The 23,264-nt window shown below is 55.9% G+C and overlaps 1 protein-coding gene across 1 annotated transcript in view; it reads right to left on the bottom strand.

Annotated features, from left to right (window-relative positions):
- Positions 1-23,264, bottom strand: part of DSCAM (DS cell adhesion molecule) — a 510,406-nt gene that overhangs the window by 34,581 nt on the left and 452,561 nt on the right. The window contains exons 21-27 of the mRNA XM_016121720.2: positions 19,796-19,949; positions 16,452-16,569; positions 14,978-15,141; positions 13,287-13,385; positions 10,387-10,575; positions 8,998-9,288; positions 5,305-5,481 (exon numbers count right to left, since the gene is read on the bottom strand). Coding sequence (XP_015977206.1) covers positions 5,305-5,481; positions 8,998-9,288; positions 10,387-10,575; positions 13,287-13,385; positions 14,978-15,141; positions 16,452-16,569; positions 19,796-19,949 — 1,192 coding nt within the window. The remainder of the gene's footprint in view (positions 1-5,304; positions 5,482-8,997; positions 9,289-10,386; positions 10,576-13,286; positions 13,386-14,977; positions 15,142-16,451; positions 16,570-19,795; positions 19,950-23,264) is intronic.

Below are 23,264 nucleotides of genomic sequence, written 5' to 3'. Positions count from 1 at the left end.
GCCCCCTGCCGACGGGCGGGTGGCGGGTGCAGGGAGGCCGCTCAGCGGAGGGCCGGCTGCCGCACGCTGCCCGGCCCCGTCGCCCCGCTCGGCCGCCTCGCGCCTCTGCCCCTGACCCGCCCTGAGGGTCACGCTCTTGCATTCTCTGCAGAGGACCCCGCCGCGTGGCCCCTCCAAGGCCTCCGACACCTCTGGAAGCACGTGCGGGCCGTTTGGGCGTCTCTACGGGCCGCTCCTGACCTCCGCTTTCTCTCTTCACGTTGAAGTCCCTAATTTTCCCGACCACCAGAGAAGACCTACAATTTCGCACCGCCCTCTGTTAAGTGAGGCGCGGCTTGGAAAGCGTAACTGTTTGATGTTCTCCTTCTCACACGCCAGTGAGAACACGACGCTCATTACACTGTTGCCAGTCAATTCTCACAACTTATGCAGAAGACTTTACAGTTACGCCTGTTAAATCGGATCTTGGGTCGGCCTTTCGAAATCTCAGTCTGGGTTCTTCCCTCTAACGTGCGAGCTTTCCTTTCCGACCCGGCCTGGCGCCACCTCCGACCCTGCTCCGCCCCTGTCTCCCCCGACCCACCACCCACCTCCCCGGCCCCCCACAGCCCCGCAGCCCCCCAGGCACGCCCTCGTCAGGCGGCCCTGTCGCACGCAGAGGCGGTCACCAGGCCTCCGCTGAGCCCTAGCGTGGCCCGGCTGCTCGCAGGCTATCCTCTCTGTAACCCGTTTCGCTCCATACCTTCTAGAACCTACTGTGTGACAACAGGTAGGGAGTATGACTATCTTCTAACATCTGCAGTTTGCTTATTCGAAGATGATCTATAAAAGGTCTTGGGGTTACATTTGGAAATACTTTGCTCAGAACCCTAAGGTGCCATCCTTCGGGGTCGAGGGACAGGAACGCCACGGCGCCCTTCCTGGCCTTTTCTGTGGGAAGAAGAGGGTCCTTCCCTGCAGCGAACCGCCGGGGCGGTGACCGGGGCCACCGCGCCCGCCCGTCACCGGGAACGTGGTCCGGACCCCCGCCCTCCCCCTCCCGCTCCTTTCTCCACGGCTCTCGCTCCGCATTTTCTGGCTTGAGCAGCACCTCCCGGGGCGCACGTGGGAGCGGAGAGGGCGCTGCGACCTGCCGCCTGCCGGTTCCAGACCACGTGCGCCTGCGATCCGGGAAACCGCGAAACCAGACGGGGACGGGAGAGACGCCCGGGGGAGCCAAGCCCCAGGGCGGGCCCAGCTCCCACCCCACCGACTGTCCCCCCGCCCCCCCCCCCGCTGGCTGCCCCTCCGCTCCCCACTCTGCAACACAGAACCCCTTCTTTACTCAGCTCTGCCACAACAAGTTTGGAGTTTTAATACTTTTACTAAGAAATTAAGGCAAGAAAAGAAAAACCAGAAAGGGAGGCAGGGAGGAAGGGTGGAGGCAGAAAGCACAGCCCCGGCCCGCGGGGGGCTCGGTTCTGGCCCCCACGGCCCCAGCTGAGCCACCACGCGGACCCTCGAGCTTATCTGAAGTCTTAGAAGCAGCTTTATGACGTGGCACTGCCAGCTGACCACCAAGGGGGGTACGGATATAACTCTGCACCCCCTCAAGCAAACACCTGCTAGATCACGAAGATTTTCGTGATCTGGGAAGTTGATTACTTGACCCGGGAACCACATTTTAACACGGTCAGGGCTTCTGGGATCGGGGGCCCCACCATCGACCCACTCTGTGACCTTGCACTTCAAAGAATCCGGAAGTGGGGGGAAGAATCAGGGCATCATTAAAAGCAAAATCTGGCTTCTGAACTCCGGATAGGTTATAGATTAAAAAAATGTAGCACTGGCAGACAGTTTGGCCTTAGGAGGCCGCTGTGCTCTATAATTAGTAAAGCATTCAGGAAGGGGAATATAGGTTGGCTGAACTGCTTGAGTCCTAATTTTTCTTTCATTTTTTCTTTCTTTCTTTTTTTTTTTTTAAAAAAAACCTTTTTACATAAAGGAACGTTATGTTGTATTCAGCTAACTGGGTTGCTTGTCTGTATGGTAAAACATATCCTGCTTATAAATACTTAGCAGTTTCCATCGATCAAACAAGGTCGATGACATGAAGTTGACCTTACGTGGTCCCTTTAAACAGTGTCCATTAGGAACTCTACAGTAGTTCTCTATAATCCGAATTTTCTTATTTCCGTTTTTGATCCTGATCAGCAGTTGTTCAGGCGACATTGACCCGCTGTTAGAAATGTCCTTATTTTGGACAATAAAAATATTACATGCGGCAACTCTTTCTGTAGAACCTGTAAACGTAAGTGAACTCCTTCTAGCCCAGGCGCAGAATCCGTGCCTTACGCGGGTCAGGTTGTAATTGGGTGACTACTGCTGACTCCGTGTAGTCAACGGGCACCTGCCACAGGTAACTCTGCCTACGCTTCCCTTCCACGTCGCCGACCAGCACTTCAGGAGCTCTGCAGGGCTACAGGACAAAGAGCTTTCTGGGGCGAGGCCCGGCTTGTCACTGACGCCTGGTCACTTGAAAGACCTAGTCTGGTCTTTTACGGCGCACTTCTCACGGTCGCAGGAAGAGGACCCTGCCCCTTCACTCGCTGCCACTTCAGTGCCAGCATCAGCTCTGGGATGGGGTCTTCGTCACCTTTTCTCTCCAGGACCTGGTCGCACTCTCGTCATCAAGTAGAAATGGTTGACAAGAAGACTCGACTATGGGGTTGGAAAACCACGGCACCCGGTGCGTGGGGGAGGGCCGACAACGAGGTGCCGACTGAGTGTGTTTCCTGTGTCGGCGTCGCCTCGCTGTCGGGAAGTGGGCGGACGTGGGTGCCTGATCCCGCGTGTTCCTGCCGCCCTCCCGCCGGACCCCTGGCACGTGCAGGATGCGAGTCTGCAGACGTCCTGCGCCCTGTGAGCGCCTGGCCTGGACTCCGCCGCGCCTCGGCACCGCGTGGGCACACCCCCTTTGCCAGGGCAGTTATTTTCCTCCCTCCGAAACCCCGGTGCTGGCTTTGTCTTCTCTCCAATGCTAAGAAAAGAGAACCGCTTCCGGGGAACGAAAGCCCACACTCTCTAACGTGACGCACTGTCTTCTCGCCGAGGCCTGCTACGAAACACTGCTGTCTGGAAGCAGAGGTGCCTACGATGCACGTGCCGTTTCCAGTAGGTTTTCTGGACAGAACCCGTGCACAGCAATAATTAAATTACAGCGACTGTTAAGAATGGAAGTAAAGGAGACGCGGGCCCGCCGTCCTTCTAGCCCAGACACGCCCGGGCAAGACGGCCCTGTCTTCAGCTGCTTCTCCTCGTGAGGCCGGGGCGCTCACGTTAGAAGCGGAAAAGAACATAAAGCAGCAGCTGGGAAAGAGGGGTCAGCCACGGCGCCGGGGACACAGGCGAGGCGGATGTGGCGGGGGTGGCCCGGCGCTGGGAGGGACCGCCTCGGCGTCCGACCCACGCGCTGCCCGACCTTCGCGGTCAAACGGGCGTGACGAACGCGAAAATTTTACTGGTTTCCAAAACGTTAAATTGGGCGATTCATAGTCCTCTAGCTGCAGCGCGGCTGTCTCGACCCGACAGGGACAGAGCGTCCTGTCTACGGCGGGGGCCTCGACGCCACTGTCCCCAGCGTCCAGTCTACGGGCTCTGCTTTCCGCGAAAGAGGGTCGTAAACACGTCCTGTGGTGGTTAGCGACGGACGCCTGCGAAGGAAACCCAGCGCGGCTCGCCGTGCGCGGACGTCTCCGCGGCTCGGGCGACGTCGCGCCCTTATGGCGTTACTTCACGTAGCTTTTACGCGGCCTCCCTCCGCACTCTAGCTGGGTGACACCGGCCAATCTTCTGCACCGACGCAGACTTTGTCTGGCGCTCACTGAAGCATCCGTGACGTTCCCGGTTCTCCTCCTGGTAGATGCTAGCGCGTCCCCCCACACTCGGCCTGGCGTTCAGAAGGCTCTCTGTCCTTGCACATCAAGCGCCCAGCGCGGGGTGAGGGTACAGGATTCATTCAAGTAGGGTCTGTGCGATTAAAAGATGAGCGGTTAACGCGTTGGGTAGGCCCTTCCAGCGGGACCCCTGGTGCGTCTCGGTCACTAGGTTACGAAGATGTAAACAGGGAGACAGTTACGCGTCCAGAGAGCGCGCAGTGTGCTTCACGCGTTTTGCCTTGGCGGCGGAGTGGAAGCTTCGATGGTCGAAAGTGTGGGAGTCACAGAAGAAGGTGGTTTTGGATGAGGGGCGACGTCGCAGGTACCACCAGGGCTGCGGCTCCACCTGGCTCACGTCGATACGCAGAGCTTTCCACATACACCTGTGAGGCTCGGGGACATCACAGAGATGGTCCCCAAATGTCACTTTCAGACTGTCCAGGACGCTGCAGGACGTCCCCTCCCGCTGTGCTGTGGAGTGTGCACCTGCGTTCTACCGAAAGGCGGCCGAACGCCCTGACGGTAAAAGGCGAAGGCTGGGGCACACGTGTCCCGCACGGGGTGTCCTGCACCCAAACCTTCCTGTCCTCGCACCGCAGAGCAGCAGCCTGGCCACTGGGACGCTGCACGGCCGGACAGTACAGTGCCTGGCAGTGAGGGGCCCAGCCAGCCCAGCGGCCCAGTGAGGGGCCCACCCGGCCCAGCGGCCCTGTGAGGGGCCCACCCGGCCCAGCGGCCCTGTGAGGGGCCCACCCAGCCCAGCGGCCTGTGAGGGGCCCACCCGGCCCAGCGGCCCTGTGAGGGGCCCACCCGGCCCAGCGGCCCTGTGAGGGGCCCACCCAGCCCAGCGGCCTGTGAGGGGCCCACCAAGCCCAACGGCCCTGTGAGGGGCCCAGCCAGCCCAGCGGCCCTGTGAGGGGCCCACCCAGCCCAGCGGCCCAGTCCTGTTTTTTTTTTCTTTTTGTTTTTGGGTTTTTATTTTTATTTTTTGCATTCTTTGTTTAGTCAGCGTGGAACTCTGACCCCGGCTCAGGCGCCTGCTCCGGGGAGCGTGCCTTCCGCCTCGGCGCGCTGCAGCAGCGCCACGAGCCCTCCATCCTGCTTCCTGCCAACGAAGGGGCACTCACTCCCCGAGCGCGTCTGACGGGGCTTTCCCCGAAGGAAGCGCGAGGAGTGGCGTGACTGGGATGCGGACGGCGGGAGGAAGGAGGGCGGAAAAATCCAGAGAAAAGGACTCCCGTCGCCCCCCGACCTCCAGGAGGCAGGCGCTGGCGCGAGGCCGCCTCGCTCCCCTCCGAGGGCGCGGTGCCGCCTGTCTGACTCCCCCAGAGCGCCCCGGAGTCTCGCTGGAGGAGCGCGACAGGCGCGGGTGGCCGGCCGGACTCACCTCTCAGCCTCTTCAGCCTCTGCTCCCGCCGCCGCCTCCGCACCACCAGCAGGAACACGAAGAGCAGCAGGACGCCCACCAGGATGCAGGCGACGGTCACCAGCATCTTGAGCCCCTCGTTGGTCGTCAGCCCTTCCTCGCTCTGCACGACGGACTTGATGAGCGGCGGGATCGTCCCTGCAAGCGAGGCCGTGATGTTAGGTGGCGGTCACTGGAGACGGCTCGGCACGGGGGTTCACAGGGCTGATGGGCACACCCATCGTGTCATGCGACCCACGGGTGTCCGAGACGAGGGGAAAGGGAGGGACGCTTTCTCTAGGTCCTTGCTCATTCCTCCACCTGCTCACTCCCCTCCTCCTGCCCACCTCAGATCAGGGTCTGCGCCGAGGCCAAGGGCATTTCTCCAAAAGAGACTTCACTTTGCAACATACTGCTGCGTGCAGGCGCCGGGAGGCAGAGTGCCCAGGCTACGCGCTTAAACGAGACACGAGCGCGGACTTGGAACTAAGGGTCACCCACAGCACATCGATGGAGGCCGTTCGAAAAACTGCACGTCGAAGAAGGAACAGTAGGCTGGGCAAGGGAACAGGGTCTGCAGGAACACCGTGCCGGGGACACTGGCTCAAAGACCCCAGAATCCCGTTTCTGTTTGGTTAGCCACTCGCTTTTCTATCACAGGTGTAAGAGCAAAAGTCCTTTAAAAACTCATTTCAGGTTACAGGAGGTACAGATAGCTTTTCAAAGAGGAACTGTCCAGGTACCCAAAGAAAGCTACTTATTGACGAGGCACTGTTAAGCAGGGCTCTGAAATTCAGACTATTGAGCATTATAAAGGAGCCCCTGAGCGGGCTGGACCCCGAGCTGCGTTGGCCTCTGCGCCGGGGCTGCCGCCGGGGGCAGGGACAGAGACGCAGACGCCCGCGCTCCGTGGGGCGTGCGCGCTGGCACACTCCGCTGCGTGAGGCGCTCCGGCCCGCGGCATTTCCCGGGTAAAACAGGGGCCAAGGGGCCCGTGGGTTAGGAAAAAATAATACAAAAATAATGCAAAAAAAAAAAAATAATGAGCAAAAGTGATCTTTATCCTGCAGTTAGTAAGCAGAGTGGGGATAATGGAGCCCCAGGCCCCTCTGCGATCTGTCCTAACTTCGTGGTGTCTTTGGCTGGAAACCCAAGGCTGTAAGTGCCTGGAGCCGAGGTCAGAGGCGCACAGGGATGCAGAAGAGGACGGGCCTGCACACCAAGAGGACGCGGGACGGACAGAGGCGTCTGGCTACGGACGCGGCAGGGAAAATGTCAGGTAAAGAAACGGGGGACTCTGGAACCGCGCTGGCGGAGATGCGAGGCTAATAGTCAACGTCTGTTTCCTCCCAAAGGAAGAAAACTCTTCAGGCAAATGTGACGAAAGAGATATTAAAGCGTTATGTCTATGAAAATGGTTCAAAGAAACTGGTCATTTTTCACAAAGAAAACATAAATATGTATTCTTAAGTCTTAGTGTAATAAAATCATTTCAGATTTCAGAAAATTAAATGTAGCTCATAGCTCTTTTTCAGAGAATAATCTCAGGTCCTGAATAAAGTGAGAACATTAAATTTTTTATTTTTAGCAGACAAACATTTAAAATCTGCAGAGCACTTTGTGAGTTAGAATTACAGTTTCAAATTCTGCACGTGAGCAGTTTCCAATGAAATCATTAACTGTGAACACATGACCAGCGAGCGTGCTGAGATCGCAGAGGAGCTGCCTGCCATGGTGTGATCACTGCGTCAATTAATGGAAACCAGTCATCTATAGTAAGAGATTTACTCATTACCCAAATGGGTACCAGCTGGCAAAAAACTTAGGGGAACCCGTGAATGCTAAGCAAAGTGTTCGGCTAGTGTCAGAGTCCTTGATCTCACAGGACCAAAGAATTGGACCCGCTGGGGATGAAGTCAGTCGGAAGTGCTGCCTGATAAGTGATGCTCTGTGACGGGGACATCTTTGAGTGACGTCGCTTGTAATGGAGGCGTAAGAGCCAGGGAAGCGTCGGCCCAGGAGAACAGGTTCCTGGCCAGGCCGTGGGGCAGAGGCGGCCCTGGCCTAAGGCCCCGCCCACCTTCACAGGCCCCGGGCTCTGGCTGCGGAGGACTTGGCGGAGAAGCGGCCTGGACAGGGCTTTTGGGTGGGTTCACACGGTGTCTGGGAGCAGGAGGAAGCTGCTCCAGGCCACCGTCCAGCACAGTCCAGGTCCCCACGCCACATCAGCCCTGTAGTGACTTTTGGCTGTGTTTGAGGGTCCTTGGGTTCACGGACCCTCCTTCCTTAGGGCCATGTCACCTTCGCTCCGAGGCAGGCCCTGCGGGGGCCTTAAGTAAGCAGGCCCCACGTGCACACAGGCAGAGGCGCAGACAGCCCTCAGCCTGCCGGGCAGCGTTTGAAGCATCGGGGCGTTTGCTCAGGTGCGGACGGCCTGGGCCAAGCCGTCCCACACTGGCCTGGTGTGATGGGTGAAGACCGGACAGCGGCTCTGAGGGGAGCGGGGCCACGTCCGGAACACCCATGCCGCAGCCGCCTGCACCCTGTGGTCAGACACCTGCCGTCCGTCAGCGCCGCTCCGCGCGACGGCCACTTCCTGGCTGCGGGAGGCGGCGCCACCGTGCCGCTCCTGCGGCCTTCCTAAAGCCCGCTCACTGCGTGACCGCCAGCGACACACGGCCTGCAGCCTCCGGGGCCGGGCTTCTGTTAGGATACCAATAAACGGCCCTCGACGCTAATTACAGGAAAAGAGGGATAAAAAGTAGCCATCTAATTTTGGTCAACTAAACGGCAAGAGGCATCTCACTTGGTTTTCAAAAGGCCCATGCCAAGTCCGTGTGTGTATGCGTATGTGCGCACATACGTGTGTGGGTATACATGCGTGCCCTGTGCATATCTCTGTGCATATGCGCATGTGCAAATGTGTGTGCGCGTGTACGTATGTGCGTATATGTGTGTGCACACGTGTGTATCCGTGTGCATGCATGCATGTGCATGTGTGTGCATGCGTGTATGCGCGTATCCATGTGTATGTGCACATCTGTCTGCATACGTGTATGTGTGTACATGTGTGCGTGCGTATGTGTCCGTGTGCGTGCACATGTGTGTATGTGCGTACATGTGTGCGTGCGCGTGTGTCCGTGTGCGTGCACATGTGTGTATGCGCGTACATGTGTGCATGCGTGTGTCCGTGTGCATGCACATGCGTGCACACGCATGCGCGCCCGCCGATGTCCTATGGCGCGATTCTGTTTTGTCGGCGCCCCTCCTTCCGCCCTGAGACCGGCATAAGCTCCTCACCGTGGAAAATGGGCTTTGCACGTGCCGTTTAAGGGCGTCCTCAGAGCAAAATGGAAAGTTGTCACGTGGACTGGGACGGGTGGGGACCGGGGCGGGTGGGAGATGACAGAGCAGTGTTAGCTCAGGGTCACCGACAAGGCTCCGAACCACGTGCTGAAGGATCCGTCAGCCCCGCGAGAAATCTCTCCCGCAGCCTGGCGCCCTCGATCGGCCCTAGTCACTGGGTCGCAGCCCTGGTCGGTGGGTACAAGGAGCTAGCGGGGAGCCGGGGAGGGAGCGGCCCCAGAGTCTAATGGAGCCTGCGGGCAGTGGTCCCTGTGCGCCCGGGACGGGAGCGGGCGGGAGGGAGACGGGCCGCGGGGCCGGCCGGCTTACCGCCGTCGTAGGTGAGCGTGGCGAAGGTGGCCTGCTTCTCGGCGCAGCCGGCGCTGTTGCACACGCGCATCTGCAGCTCGTACCACGTGGCCTCCTGCAGGTCGTACAGGATGTAGGACTTGGAGAGCGAGGTCCGCTGCGCCGTGGTCCACACCGTGGTCCCGAAGGGTCTGTACTCAAGCGTGAAGGAGGCGATGGGGCAGCCGCCGTCGTTCCAGCCGATGAGGTTCAGCCTCACGCGCGTGGTGTTGATGCTGGCGAACAGGTCTTGCTCCTTGGAGAACTGCGGCTCTGCGGGGAACGTGGCACGGTCAGCGCGCGCACGTTGCGGGGCAGGTGGCGTCGGGGTCCGCGCACGGCCCCTTGGCGGCTCTCCCCCCTGGGGCGGGGCGCTCGGTCCGAGTGTGGGCCACAGGCCACCCCCAACTTGTCCACTGCCTCCCACCGTAACGGCCCAGGTGTGGGAGGGAGAGCGGGGGCAGAGGTTGACCTTTCTGTGTGCGTCTCCCTGAGCGGGTCTGAAGGACCCGCGCACTGTGCCGGGCTCACTGTGGCCACTGTCACACGAACCAGCCCAACGCGAGGGAAGGCAGTGCTGGGTCTGGGCAGTGGCACCAGACACCCCTCAGTCTCCGCATGCGTCACACGGGATCCCAGGGGCTCAACAGACACGCTTGTGCATAAACCAGCCCCTCGTCATCTGCCCCCTTTCCACACGCCGGTATCTAAAACCCGAGCTCCAGGCCGAACGACGCTTTCGCCTCCCCGACTCTCTCTTTCCTGCCACCCGCCCACCTGCCGGGTCAGAATCAGGCAGGAGGGACACCAGACAGACTCGCCCCTCACCTCCGGGCTCGCACCCGCGCGCGGCTGGCCACGTCCCTGCCTCTTCCCGGCGTTCCCAGGCGGCAGATGCCACCATCGGACGCCGCTCCCTCGGGCTTCATCGCCTTGAGGGCCCAGGTTTCAGATAAAACACCCCACGTCACGTTACAGGTGAGCAGCCTGCCCCGACCGTCGGGGTGGGGTGCCGTGCACTAGCGGGCGGCTGGGGTGAGGAAGGAGCCGCGGGCAACAGCATGAATGTCGCCTTTCATGGCCGCCCGGCGGGGGAACCAAAGCCCTCGATTTTCAAGTGGCACTCCTCTTTTTAACTGCAAACTACATCGAAAAACAGAAAACGAAACATAACAAAATAAAAGAACGCGAATACTCTGTCTCCTCTCAACACTGGCGCTCTCTCTCATCACGCTGTAACTCCACCGAGCCCGTTTTGAGAATGATGAAGTTCAAACACAGGAGCGGGCAACTGTGACACACCTCTGGTGACCCCGGCCCCTGCTCCACCTGAGGAACAGAGGCGCCGGGAGACGGGAGGGGCGCGCGTACCTTTCCCCAGCGTCTTGGCCTCGATGATCTCGCTGATGCGCCCGGGGCCCACTCCGTTCTGCGCCGTCAGGGTGAACTTGTACCAAGTGCCGCATTTCAGGTTCTCCAGGCGGTAGGAGCGCTCGCTCGGGCTGATGGGAAAGCTCCCCCACTGCTCGCTGTTGTCCTCCGAGTACTGCAGTATGTAGCCTTTGGGGCGACAGAAGCGGTGGGCGCGTTACCTGCCTTCCGTCCCATGCTTGAAGGTGCACTGAACAGCAGGAAATGCACGCGCCATCTCCAAATGCCCGCCCCTCGGAGCACAGGGGCCCAAACCCGGACTGCAGAAGCAGAGCTCTGGAGAAGGGGCACGTGCCGGCGGGGTTCGGTTCACCGCCAGGAAGGGCTCTGGTCCTGCAGCCTTTCCGACACCTGGGCAGGACCCGCCTCCGTTGGAGAAGCCCCACCCCCATGGCCCCCGACTACACCTGTCACATCTGAGCATTCGCAATGGGCCGCACGCTGTGGCCCTGTGAAAAGTGACAACTTTCTCCCAGTACAGATGAAGACACGGAGGGCCACAGAGGTTCGTGACCGTTGCAGGGCGCGTGAGTGAGATTCTAACCCCGCTGTCGGAACCCGAACAACAGGCTCGCCGCCCCCGAGGTCACTGAGACGCTCCTCCTCTCTCGTTTTTTTTCTGAAGTATTTATGTATATATTAGGAGAGGCGACCCTTGGTTGACCTCACGGATTGCTGGGAACTCGTCAACTTACACTCTCTCGCTTTTTGTTTGTTTACGCCTACGGCACCCGGTCCCCTAGGTGGCCTCCCATCCACGCACCGACCCGGCCCGACCCGGCTTAGCTTCCGAGAGCAGACGGGATCGGGCACGTCGGGGTGGCGCGGCCGTGGACGAGACACTCCTCCCCGGCACGACCGTCCCCTCGTTACCCTCTGCCTTCCGGGGGCACACGTGTCCCGTCTGCCCTGCCCGGCCGCTCAGCGCGTCCTCCAGCAGCAGACGCGACTTCCCGCCCCGCCGTGCGCTCCGCGTTTAACGCGGGTGGAGCGCGCCTCACCTCGACAGACAGAAGCTCCTCGCCCCTCACGTGGAGACCGCCCATCCCGAGCCCCCCTTCCAAGGCCACGGCCATCTTCCCTTCTCCCCCGTGGGCCCCCCGCGGCCTCCTCCCTGCGCCGCACTCGCCTTCCGTGTTCCTGACCTGCTCGCCTCCCGCCCGTCTGGCACCTGCCAGGCGAGGGGTGGCTGTCACGCTCCCGGCGCCAGGGCCTGGCGTCCGGCCGGCTCCGTCCCGACCACTCCTTGGCGCCCTGCACGGCGTGGGGACCGTGCTTTCCGGCCAACTTCCTCCACCCGGACCCCTTCCAGGCAGTGCCGCGGACGCTGTGCCGATGGCTCCGGCCACCACCGTGTTTTGGGGACCGCTGGCTGCCTTTCCCTGGAGTCCTCGAGCCTAGAAGCGGCTTCTTCTCTAGGACCTTCCACTCCGCCGCGCTCCGTGCCCTCCCCCTCCCAGACTCACTCACAAAACCAGCCCTGCAGGGCCGCGAGCCTAGAGCACGGGGGGACCCCCGAACTCCTCCCTCAGCGCCCTGTTTCCTTTTTCCGTGGAAAGCTGCTCAGGCCCCCGTTTCATGACGTGTCTGATTTCACTCACTCCTGACTTCCTGCCACACTCACCCTGTTGACCGTCAACTCTGGTCACCCGTGATCCCCCTTTCTCCCCAGCTGTCCGATGTCGCACTCGGCCGCAGCTGGGCCCCCCTCCCACGGGGCGGCGAGCCGGTGCGTCTGCTGACGACGCCCTGTGCGCTCGCTCCGCGGCTGGCGCAAGCCCTCCCCACGCGCCTCAGGCCCACAAACGCGCCCTCACCCCAATCACGCAACTATTTTTAAATGATAATCTCACCTTTTTATTTTCTTTTGAAAAAAGAGGGAGGCCCTTCCTTTCACCCGAGTGGCGTGCTAATAAATGTTTAACAACTGGCTCTTGACAAGAACACAGAGCCCTGACGGGTCATGTCCCCGGTTTCTGGCGTGTGGATAACCCCAGGCCGGCCGCCGCCGCCGCCAAGCACAGCGCTGGGAAGAGACACAGCGACTCTCGCGAGCCGGAAGGCGCTGGCGCCAGGCCCCCCCGGCCGCACCCCTAAACGCCCTGCACTTCCCGTGGTCTCCTCACCCGTCCTCTGTCCTCGGAATCTAGGCCTGCCGTCCCCGCCCGCCCCGGGCCTCCGTCGTCGCGCAGCCCTTCCCTCTGGTGCGTCCTCGGCCTCCTGCCCGGACGGACTGGCTCCCCTTCCCGGGTCTACGGCTGGCCCGGCGTGACGTTCTCCCAGCTGCACTCACGCTGCAATGACCGTGCTACTCATTCCTGAGTGCACACGCCCTTTATTCTCTTTACTGTGCACTCATTGCAAAAAATTTGCGTGAGTAGATCATTTTCCATCTAAACTCGAAGTTCTCCACATTTTAAGATTTTACGAGAACAGTAACTATGGTTGCTTGAATGAATGATTGAGCACAAGAATGAACGAATGATGTAGTGTTGACGATGTGGGGAAAACAATGGCATGTAGAGCCTCAGGGGAGAGAGTACCAAATTTGTGTTTGCTTTGTGTGTGTGTGTGTGTGTGTGTGTGTGTGTCTGTGAATATTTCACTCAGGTCGGATGCACAATAATAATTTTGTGAATGGGATTCCTTGGATGCATGAGGAGTTCCAACAAATACCATATAATAGAGGTGTAGTTTCTTGTTTAGGTAATGGAAGAATGAATCACGTGGCCTTTTTTGGAGGAATAAACTAACATAAAGCTATTTGATGACGATGTCGCTTATCGGCCTGTGGACGATAACCATTAACCCGTGAGTGTGGACACTCCCGTCCTTATTACCTCTGATGGAACTGCCCCCGTTGTCCCCGGGGAGCCAGGAGAGGGTGATGGAAGACGACGTGGTTTTGGACACTGTGAGCCGAGGCTGATCTGGGGGGACTGGACAGGAAACAGATTTTAGAAAACAAGAATCAGTTTTTCACATCTTTAATCTCCTTTAACAGTCATTTACCAAATCGTTTTTAACAGCCATTCATTAAATAAGTGTTTGAGGCTGCCAAAACATGCAACTCACTTCTGTCAAAATGTCTATTTAGTTGATATCCTGGGCTAAAGAGATAGAACAGAGTGAATCTATTGTTTAAAGAAAATTCCACCACGTTTCTATTTGGATTTAAATCTAACACATTTCCTTACCGATTCCTTGAATTTATGCCTCGTTCATCACCAACTGAAACCTTCTTCAAACTTACAAAGGATCTGTGCATAGTTTTACCCTGAATTTCAGCCACGATTCACGTGAGAAAGACAAACGGCAACCCCAGCCGTGCTGCTCTTGGGGACGCGAAGGAGGGAGGGAAGAGTGACTTGCAGGAAAAAGATCTGCAAAATTCTCCACTCTCTTAGCTATTGCTACAAGATGCGGCGCACGCACGTGTGCGTGGGAGCGCGCACACACACACACGCCCGCCCGCTCAGCTCCAAAAATCAAAGGCGTGCCCTTGAGCGGCAGCACATAATTCAGATGCTCACACGAGGTTTGAAGAACATGGACTTCTAACCAACAGGCCTCGATGTTGCTTTGGACTAGCTCTGAGGACAGAGACGCTGGAGGAATTCAGAATCGGGTTATCCGAATTATATAATAACTGCAGGTAAAATGTCCTTCTCTCTTCCTCTCACAGAAGTCTGATATTTAACCCCAAAGCATAAAAAATTGCCCCATCTCTTTAGAGTCTGAATGTAGTGTCTGTCTTCCAAAATGCCTTGGAATTCTGCTGACTTCAATCAACTTGAAATTCCAGATCCATTTTGGATTTTTTTAAAAAAATGTAGTTCTTATCCTCCCCTTCCATCCCGCTGAGGACATTATTGCTTTTATTATTAATGTGAACCCTTAAGTCCAAAGAAACATACACTTTGATTTTTCTACTAATAAAAGATGGCTCTACATCCACATCAGAACCCAGCCGGTGGCCATTTGGGATTTTACACTTGATTTTAATTTACAATCTTGAATTGGTTATGAATTTTTTTGTGTGTGATATCAAAAAAATTCCATATGCTGTATTACAGAATTACATATTACGGCAACACAGTTTTAGTTAGTGTTCTTTTTATATATTGCATGTAACAATTTAAATAATTAGAAGATCTAAAAGACGTTGACTCAGACTTATTTTCCATTTGTGTTTTCTGGGTTACATTTATACTTATGCAAAGGGAAAAACACAAGTAGCGGAACTTATTAAGAAGGACTCTCTCAGCGATACGCATGGAAAGAAAAATGAGACCAGGCTCTCTGCACGTGAAAACGTAATTGGTGTTGTCTCTGGGAATATAAATGCTTTTGATTTCCTTTGATTTGTTTAATTCTATTTTCCAAAATGAATATGTATTTTTTTTTTTTTTGGTCAGATGATAATAGCAATCAGTGCTTTAAAGGCTGATTTTTACATCTGCTCACTCTCCTCTCTGCCCACAGACACACGTACAGAAAACGTCACCAAGAAGAGTGCGGCACTCTGTACCTTGCACCTGTAGATTTAAGATGATCTCGTCGGAGCCCCAGTTGTTGTTGGCGACGCAGCTGTAGTAGCCAGAGTCCTCCGCCTTCACCGTGCGGATGGCGAAGCTCCCGTTGCTGAAGATGCTCCTTCGCCCATCAATCGTCACCAGGCTGGGCGTCCCGTTACTGCCTCACAGGAAGAAAAAGGCACAGATTAAAGAGATTACACTCCAAATTAGCTGAGGTTGGGGAAGAGCACAGAAGACCCCCTTTGGAGCCAACGACACGGGCGGAAGCTCGTGTTAGGTAAGAACTAAACTGTGATTATGCGATCCTACCACGGGAGCCGCTGAGGCGCTTAGCTCTGTTCTCTGTGACAAGTGCTGCATTGAGGTGGGGTCTGTGCCCGGGGCCCGGCTTCCGGCCCCTCGCATATGTCCATGCCCGTTGTGTCCCCAGAGGCACCAGTGACTCCTCTCTTTGGGGATTTCTGCCGTGGGCAGAAGTGCCGTTTCAAACAGATCATACAGGGATGGCTACATTTTGGGATGTCTTGTAGATGCACTTGGTTACGGTTGTTAACGATTTTGACATGGAAATGAACTGTGGTACGTCGGGGGGGGGGGGAGTCCATCCTAGCATGAAGAGAGTCCCCTCCCCATCGTAACTGCAGCCACAGTGGCGCTGTTCAGGCCTCCGGGGTCACCCCCACATCGGGCAGAACGCCACCCGACCTTGGGAGCTCCTTCATTTCCTTTGGATTAACCGACTTTAAAACAAATGAGGAAAGTGGTCGCTGGACCAAGACCATTACTGCAACGGTTTTATCTTTTAAGTGCTTTTATCTGAAAATAGGTACTCTACTAAATCCATCTTCTAGCCAACCTCTGCGCTCATTAGTGAATTCTCAGCCCTGTATTTATAGCCTAACTTCTTCCCCTGAATAGAGAGAAAGCACTTTGAAAAGTCACACAGACAGAAAGGCTCTCGCCCATTTCCTCCCTTCCATCTTGGCTGCTATTATTTTAATAATGACGACTGAGCGTGGAAAGCCAGATTTTACATTAGCGAAGTCCTAATGTACTGCCTTTCTCACAGGTATTTCTCGAAGCATCCGAGTCGGGGTTAGTTGGTCCATCGCCTTGGGAGAAGAGGAGATGGGCGCTCAGTCGTACACAGCCTTGGGTACGTTCGCCTTCGTCACACCAGAAACAAGGTGCAGGAAACTTCCACAGAGGACGCTGGGTTGGTTAGACGATTTTCCTTGTAAGCACTCTCTAACGAATTTCAAGGCTCTGAATTTACAGAGGATTTATGTAACCCATCAGGGCCTTCCGGGGCTGAAGCTAACCCCTCCCTGCCAACGATGGAGGAGCCGGTGGGTTTCCCAGCTTCTGCTAGTGTGAACGAGTGCAAACTCCGAGCCCCGGCCCCACGCGCTGCCGCTGACTCGCTCTCAGGGCTTCGCTGACGGCACACATCGGGTTACTGGTTACCTGTCCTTCATCCATTTCACTGCTGGAGAAGGGTCCCCGACAGCTTTACAAGGCAAGGCGATGTCCTTCATCCACGGAGTGGTCACCGTGCCGCTGAAGGTCAGGATTCGTGCGGGAGCTGGAGCACCGAGCAGAGAGGAAGGCCAGTTAGCCCACGGACCCGTCTCCGCGCAGGCCGAGACGCCTTTGCCCAGCGCGGCAATGCCCCCCCAAAAGGATGAGCGCCGCACCGCCCACTCACGTCACGCCTGCCGGCGCCGCTCCCCGGGAATGTTGTGCATGAGGGGTTTTCATTGTGAGGACGTACGAACAGCCAAAAAGCCCGACTGCAGCACATTTCCCTTCTGTCAACTGAATATGAGGAGTTCAAATGAAATATTTGGGGCTTCGTAGGCCCAGCAGCTCCGAGCTGTGTTTTCTATGAGCCCGATTAGTCTTCGAAGCACTTTATTAAACGATCTATCTCAACACCCGAAACTGCACATTAAAATACACTTTTAATATCTGAGAGAACAGACAATACAAACACAAAGCTCCAAAAGGCAAGAAGCAGTAAAACTGGAAACTTCTCCTCAGCGAGCCTGTGGTCCCCTCCTCACTTTACTGTCAGAGCTTGATCTTCCGCACAAACGTCAAGGAAAACAAATGTTTCGGAATGACTTCTCGTAAAGGACAACTGTTTTCTGGGGACAGTGACTCAGAGGCTCACATGGGAGCCCCTGCCAGGTGCATCCGGCACTGGCGCGGTCCCCAAGTCGCGGGAGGGCCCGGAAGGTGGAGAGGAGAGGACCCGGGGTGTACCCGTGCCAGCAGGGGCCTCCCCGCCGTCCTGCGCCACCGCCCTGAGTGAGACACGCAGCTCACAGGCACCGGGACACCGTCTCCCAGAGGCAGAGCTGTCTCCCTGCCTCCGCCATGCACTGGGGACTCTTCCTGGGACGCCCCCTCTGGAACCTCAGCCCGGCCGGAGGCCCAGACAGGAAGCCTGCAGGCGGAACAAGGCCCCGATCTGATTCTGGACCCGTAAAAACGCAACCAGAGCTGGGACCCCTGCACTATTTCGGGTTTGAGGGTTTGCACTGGTCAAAGGGTGTATGTAAGGGGCAGCAGACTCCCCAGGAAAGCCCTGGGTTCCAGGAAAAGTGGGGCTCCCAGCGCCAGCTCATTACGGTGTCACCTGGGTCTACAAGGCAGACCTTGTCACCAAGGTCCACCAAACAACTCCTGTCTTTGCTGTTCGGAGCGTGGCGGGCAAGAGAGAAGGCCAGCGGGCTCAGAAGCCGGGCCGCTTTGTGCAGCAACAGTACAGCGAACCCCAACCTTGTGTTTGGAGCTACATTTCCCCACCGAGGGGCCAACCGCAGCTGCTCGTCCTAGGGGCGGGGCCCTCAGGCACACGGGGACGGCACCCTGCCTGGCGGGGCCTGGGCCTCCAGGGCACATGGCGCTCCTCAAGCCATGTGTCTCCCTATTTCACCTGAAGCCCCTCATATGGCACGGCCAGGCCTCTGCTTTCCTCCCTCGCTCCCCTCCCGAGGCTCACCAGGGACCGGCACTGTGCTCCCCACGTGCCAGACTCCCTCTAGGATGGGGGCCTCCGAATGCTGCGACGGCAGCTTCTCCCCGCCGTGCGTCCAGCCGCCCTCGCGTGGCCAAGGCCATCCACCCCTCTAACGCTCTAAGTGCGGCCCTTGCATACTTCTCTGCGGCACTGAACGCAGCTGTGATCGCACACACGCTTTGCCGTGCTCTGTCGGCTGCGTCCCTGCCCATCCGTGAGCTCCACAAGGCCGCACGGTAAACCTGCGTGTTTTATACAGTCCTTGGAAGACACCTCCATGTACTCGGCAAACCTCGTCTCCTTTTCCTCAGGACATCCCGACTGGCTTCATTTCCACTTTGAACGCAGGCAGGGCTCATGCCTTCATTCTACACAGCGCTACACACCCAAGAAAACCTCCTAACCAGCCTCCAGGCCTCTTTCTCTACCTCCACGCCGGGACATCACGTCACAGGATGAAAGAGGCCTGGATCCCTGAGTCACCACGTGGAGCGAGCCACCCAGGAGAGCCACCTGTCCAGATATATCTATGCCGGTCTGACAGTGTTATTACGTTAAGCACTGACATTTCTGGGGCATCGGCTTCGGCAGTCAGACTCCTTCAACAAAATCACCCTGTGTCCCTAGTGTAGTGCCCGACATACGACAGACACTCAGAATCATCTACTGAACGGCCACACGGCACTGGGTCTCTCTAGACGAGTGGGTTGCAGCTGTGCCTCCTCTGAGCACGTCACGTCCTCGGGCCAGGCACGAAGACGGAGAGGAGGCCAAGCTACTGCTCGGCCCGTGCCTCGGGGCGCTGTCCCCCGCATCCCACGGTGCGGCCGTGATGCCCACCGACGACCGCTGTTTTCTAAATACTGGGACGTGTGTAGTAAGGGCGGCTGGGCATCACGAGCAGAGTGTGATAGACCAAAAACCCCATTAATTTATTTTCCTACCAACCATATCCTTACTTTCTAACTTCAAAAATGGGACGCGACTCTTTTTTATTCCCTTGCTCTTTTATTTGGCCTCTTTCTTAGCTTCCGCATTAATAGACATAAGAGCTCTTAGAGGTCAAATGGGAATCCCGGAATTTTATAATATAATTTACAATAATAAGCCTTATTATTAATAAATTGCCATTGTGCTGTATTCCAAAATCTCGGGGGCGTCTCTTGCTGGTCTGGAATCATGATGTAACTATATTTACTCGTGATGAGTAGTAAACTGTGGAAGGCAGCAATTCCCAGAAGCAGAATAAGAATATTCTGCGCCTACAAGTATGTGCTTTTCAGAACCAGTAAAATATTTCACTGTAAAGATATTTACTCGTAGGTACTTTTTACTCTTCGGTGACTCCAAGTTCTCACTGTTACTTAAGACCTTTGTGCACAGTATTCTATTGATAGAAGAACTAGTGATTTTCTTACTTTCGTAAGGTTCCAAATTCCGTAGACCAAACTACAGACGTTTGTCTTTAAGAAGTGCGATACCTGATTTCGACGAAAGTAGAACTTCCTTAGGAGGCGGCTATGCCAGGATTTCCACCTACGCTGAGGGTCGAGGGGGGCTCGCTCTCGCATTTCCCCAGAGACACGCCGAGCTGCAAAGCCGCCCTCCCTGAGTGCTGCGCTTGCCTTCGGGGGGATTCTCTTTTGATTGATTGGCACAGATGCCCAGCGCCACTAGCGGCAGCTCTGCTGCCCGGGCCGAAATGCTGCCATCTGGTTTACCTGACTTTTCGGGCACCAGGGAACAGAGACCTGAGAACAGGCTCCTCGCGACGGGGGCACACCTTTCGCTAAGGGCTCTACCGTGATGATTTCACTGCTGTTGCCTCTCCCCGCCGAGGTCACGGCCACCACCCAGACGCTGTACTGGCGGTTCCGGCTCAGGTTAGGGATTCGGTAGGAAAATGAGTCCGGAGAGGCTTCGAACTCGCTGATCACCTGTGAGGAGACATAAACGTTCCCACATTCAAGGAGGCAAGCGACACAAAGGGCTTTCCTGAGAGAACGGTTATTAACGCATTATCAGCCGTAAGAAACAGAAGTCGCCGCGGAGCCTCCTCTAAAAGGCCGGATTGCGATCCACAGGTCTGTCTCCCCGGGGTCTGTATTTCTCTAGCCAGCAGCTTTGCCAGCCACTGATGAGTAAATCAACACTTTAAGCCATGAAAACAGACTGCACCTCTGCGTTCCGCCAGGATGGAGTAACGAGCAGATTTACGCTCCACGCCCGAGACGACCCAAGAACAGACGAAGCACACAAGGACGGCGACCTGTGAGGTGTGGGGACCACGAGCGAAGCCGGAGCCCCGAGGCCCTCGTGCGACTGCGACGGTGTCCATGGCGCAGAGCAGCCAGCCACGCAGCTGGCCCAGGGCGAGGACACGGGGCGGAGCGACTAGCACGGAGCGGGGCTCACGCGACCAAGGGCTGGGAAGAGGCACCCAGAGAAAGGGCCGCGCCGAGCAGAGCCGGGCGCCCGCGTGACGAAGCCGGCCACGGGGATGGGGACGCACAGGCCAGGGGAGGACCAGCTGCAGGGACCGGAGGTCACGGCGCCCCGTGGCCTCACAGGGCTGGGAGTCGCGCCTGCGCCCACCGGCCAGGCTGGAAACCGTCCAGGTTCGCGGGGTGCAGGGCACGGTGCACCCCGATCTTACCTCAGTGGTGGGGAGTAATGAGCCCCAGACGGAGCAGCACACTGGTACTGCCTCACAAGTATTAAAAGCAAGATTTACGAAGAGCAAGTCGTCACTAAGTAACTTAGTTGCATCTCAGAAAAAAAGTAAAAAATAAACATGTACAGGATAAAAATACATAGTACCCAACAAAGTAAAATTCACAATGTCTGACATCCAGTAAAAAATTTCCAGATGCGAATAACCCAAATATCCATCAACCGATAGGTAAGTGGATAAACAAAATGTGTCATGACCATACAATGGAATATTATTTAACAAAAGAAAAAAATGAGGTCCTGATACATGCTTAGCTTGGATAAATCCTGAAAGCATGTGATGCGTATAACATCACTTGAAAGCAGAGTGTGACATGCTGAAGGTGTATGCTATTGATCCTAAAGAAACCACTAAAATTATAAAATTAAGAGCAAAATAAAGCTAATGAGCCAAGGAAAGAAATAAAATGGAATTATAAAAATATTATATCAATCCAAAGAAGGCAGAAAAAGTCAAAAGAAAACAAATAAGGCAAGAACAAAACCAGGTAGCAAGATTATAGATTTAAACCTTTATCAATGTATCAATAATTATATTACACGTAAAGATTTAAAATCTTAATTAAAGGCAGAGAGTGTGAGACCGGATATAAAGGCAATACCCAACTATATACTGCCTTCGAGAAATATTTTTCAAAGACAGAGACACAGGTAGGTTAAAAATAAGAGGACAGAAAAGCTGTTCCCTGCTAACACTAATCAAATAAAAAATGTGATACAATGGCTATGTGAGTATCAGACAAAATAGATTTGTGAGCAAAGAATATTACTAGTGATAAAGAAGGTAATTTCATAATGATAAAGGGATAGATTCATCACGAGGACAGAGCGACCTGAAACATTTATGAACTTAGTAAGAAAGCTTCAAAAATACATGAGGCCTGATGGCACTCGAAAGGAGACAGACTCCGGCCACAACTCTTCCTGAGGGAAGCCATGTGAACAGGGAGGCTGACAGGTGATCCATCGAACAGGTGAGGGATGCCACTGAGTATCTGCTCCCCCAAATTCACGCGTTGAAGTCCTAATCCCTAACGTGATGGTATGCGGAGCTGGGCCCTTTGGGAGGTGACAGGTCATGAGGGCGGAGGTCATGGGAATGGGGGCGAATGGGATGAGTGCCCTTGCAGGCGATGAAGAGATCAGAGCTCTCTACCTGCCCTGTAAGGATACGACAAAACACCGGCAAACGGATCCTCACCGGACGCCAGACCTGCAAGCGCCCCGATCTTGAACTTCCCGGCCTCCTGAATTATGAGAAATAAACATGTTTTTAAAGCCATCCAGTGTGGCATTTTGTTATGAAATCGGACCAAGACAACAAAACTCAGGTACAGACCGAGTGGCTGAGGTCGCGATGCCAGACAAGGGTGGCAGAGGCTCGAGCCTGGCCCAGCGTGGTCCCTCACACTCCGCGCTGCCCATCCACGCGGCCGGACACAGGCAGGGCCTTCTGCGCCCTCGTGGGCTGGCGAGGAAGCCGCACGCAGCCCTGGCAGGTGCACGGCCTGCAACACCCGCTCCGCAGCCGGACGGGGCATGCAGGTGTGCACCGCCCTTCCCACTCGGGATCCGCCCTGTGCTCCCGCATGAAAAAGTCGGAGAAACGCTCACTGTCAAACAGTTAACGCACAGCGACGCGGTGTCCCGGGACTGAAGGGAGCCCACGGGGCTGCCGCACCGATTCCTCAGGTGAGCATACACGCGAGCGTTCCCGTGTGCATGTGTGTGCACACGCCTGTACCCCGCCTGTCCGCTCGCAGTCCCTGCCCTTACACCACCAGTCCCGACTTGTCTTCACAAGATCATGAGAAAAACGAACCCCTCACGAGTTCGGAGGCATCTGGCTCGTTCCCCCGCGACCCCTGGCGACAGTCTGTGTCCTCGTGTTCTTGTATCCCGAGGCCGTGCTGCTGCCAAATTAATTTCACAAAGGTCGAGGATGCGCCAGTTACACCCACCGCACTTAGTGAATACTAAGCATCAACGTGGCATTAAAACATATTTATAAAATGAGGACTTTCCGTGAAGAATACGTAACTTTTAGTTAAAACTCTGTAAGCATTCTGCCTGTAAGGTACTATTTGTCCTTGACAAAATGCCCAAAACAGGCATTTTGTTTAATTTTTACCTGCAACACAAAGAATGGCTAAAATCTAGGATGAAAATATGACTCCTTATGTAACGATATTCGTTTCACCATTTATATAGGAGATTGACCAAAAGCTAAAAGAGGAAACGGTTTATTTACGTAAACCTCCTCGCGTTGGAACGACGTTTCACTGTGGATCGGGACAGCGAGTGGCAGGCTGTCCCGGGTCCCCATGTCCGCACGCTGTCACCACCCTTTGGTGCCGGTGTGTTCCCTGACGCCCGCCGTAATTAGGCACCAGCTTTTCAGTTAGTAGAAGGGCGATCGGGAAGTTGCCAACTGAACAGTTCAAACAGCCGAAGCGCTGATTCGCCATCATTGTAATATACATATAACTGGATGTAAAATGTGACCTTTGCTGTCGTCT

The sequence above is a fragment of the Rousettus aegyptiacus genome, unplaced genomic scaffold (assembly GCF_014176215.1).
Source record: "Rousettus aegyptiacus isolate mRouAeg1 unplaced genomic scaffold, mRouAeg1.p scaffold_m13_p_4, whole genome shotgun sequence".
Taxonomy (NCBI): domain Eukaryota; kingdom Metazoa; phylum Chordata; class Mammalia; order Chiroptera; family Pteropodidae; genus Rousettus; species Rousettus aegyptiacus.
This window is presented reverse-complemented; position numbering and strand designations above follow the sequence as displayed.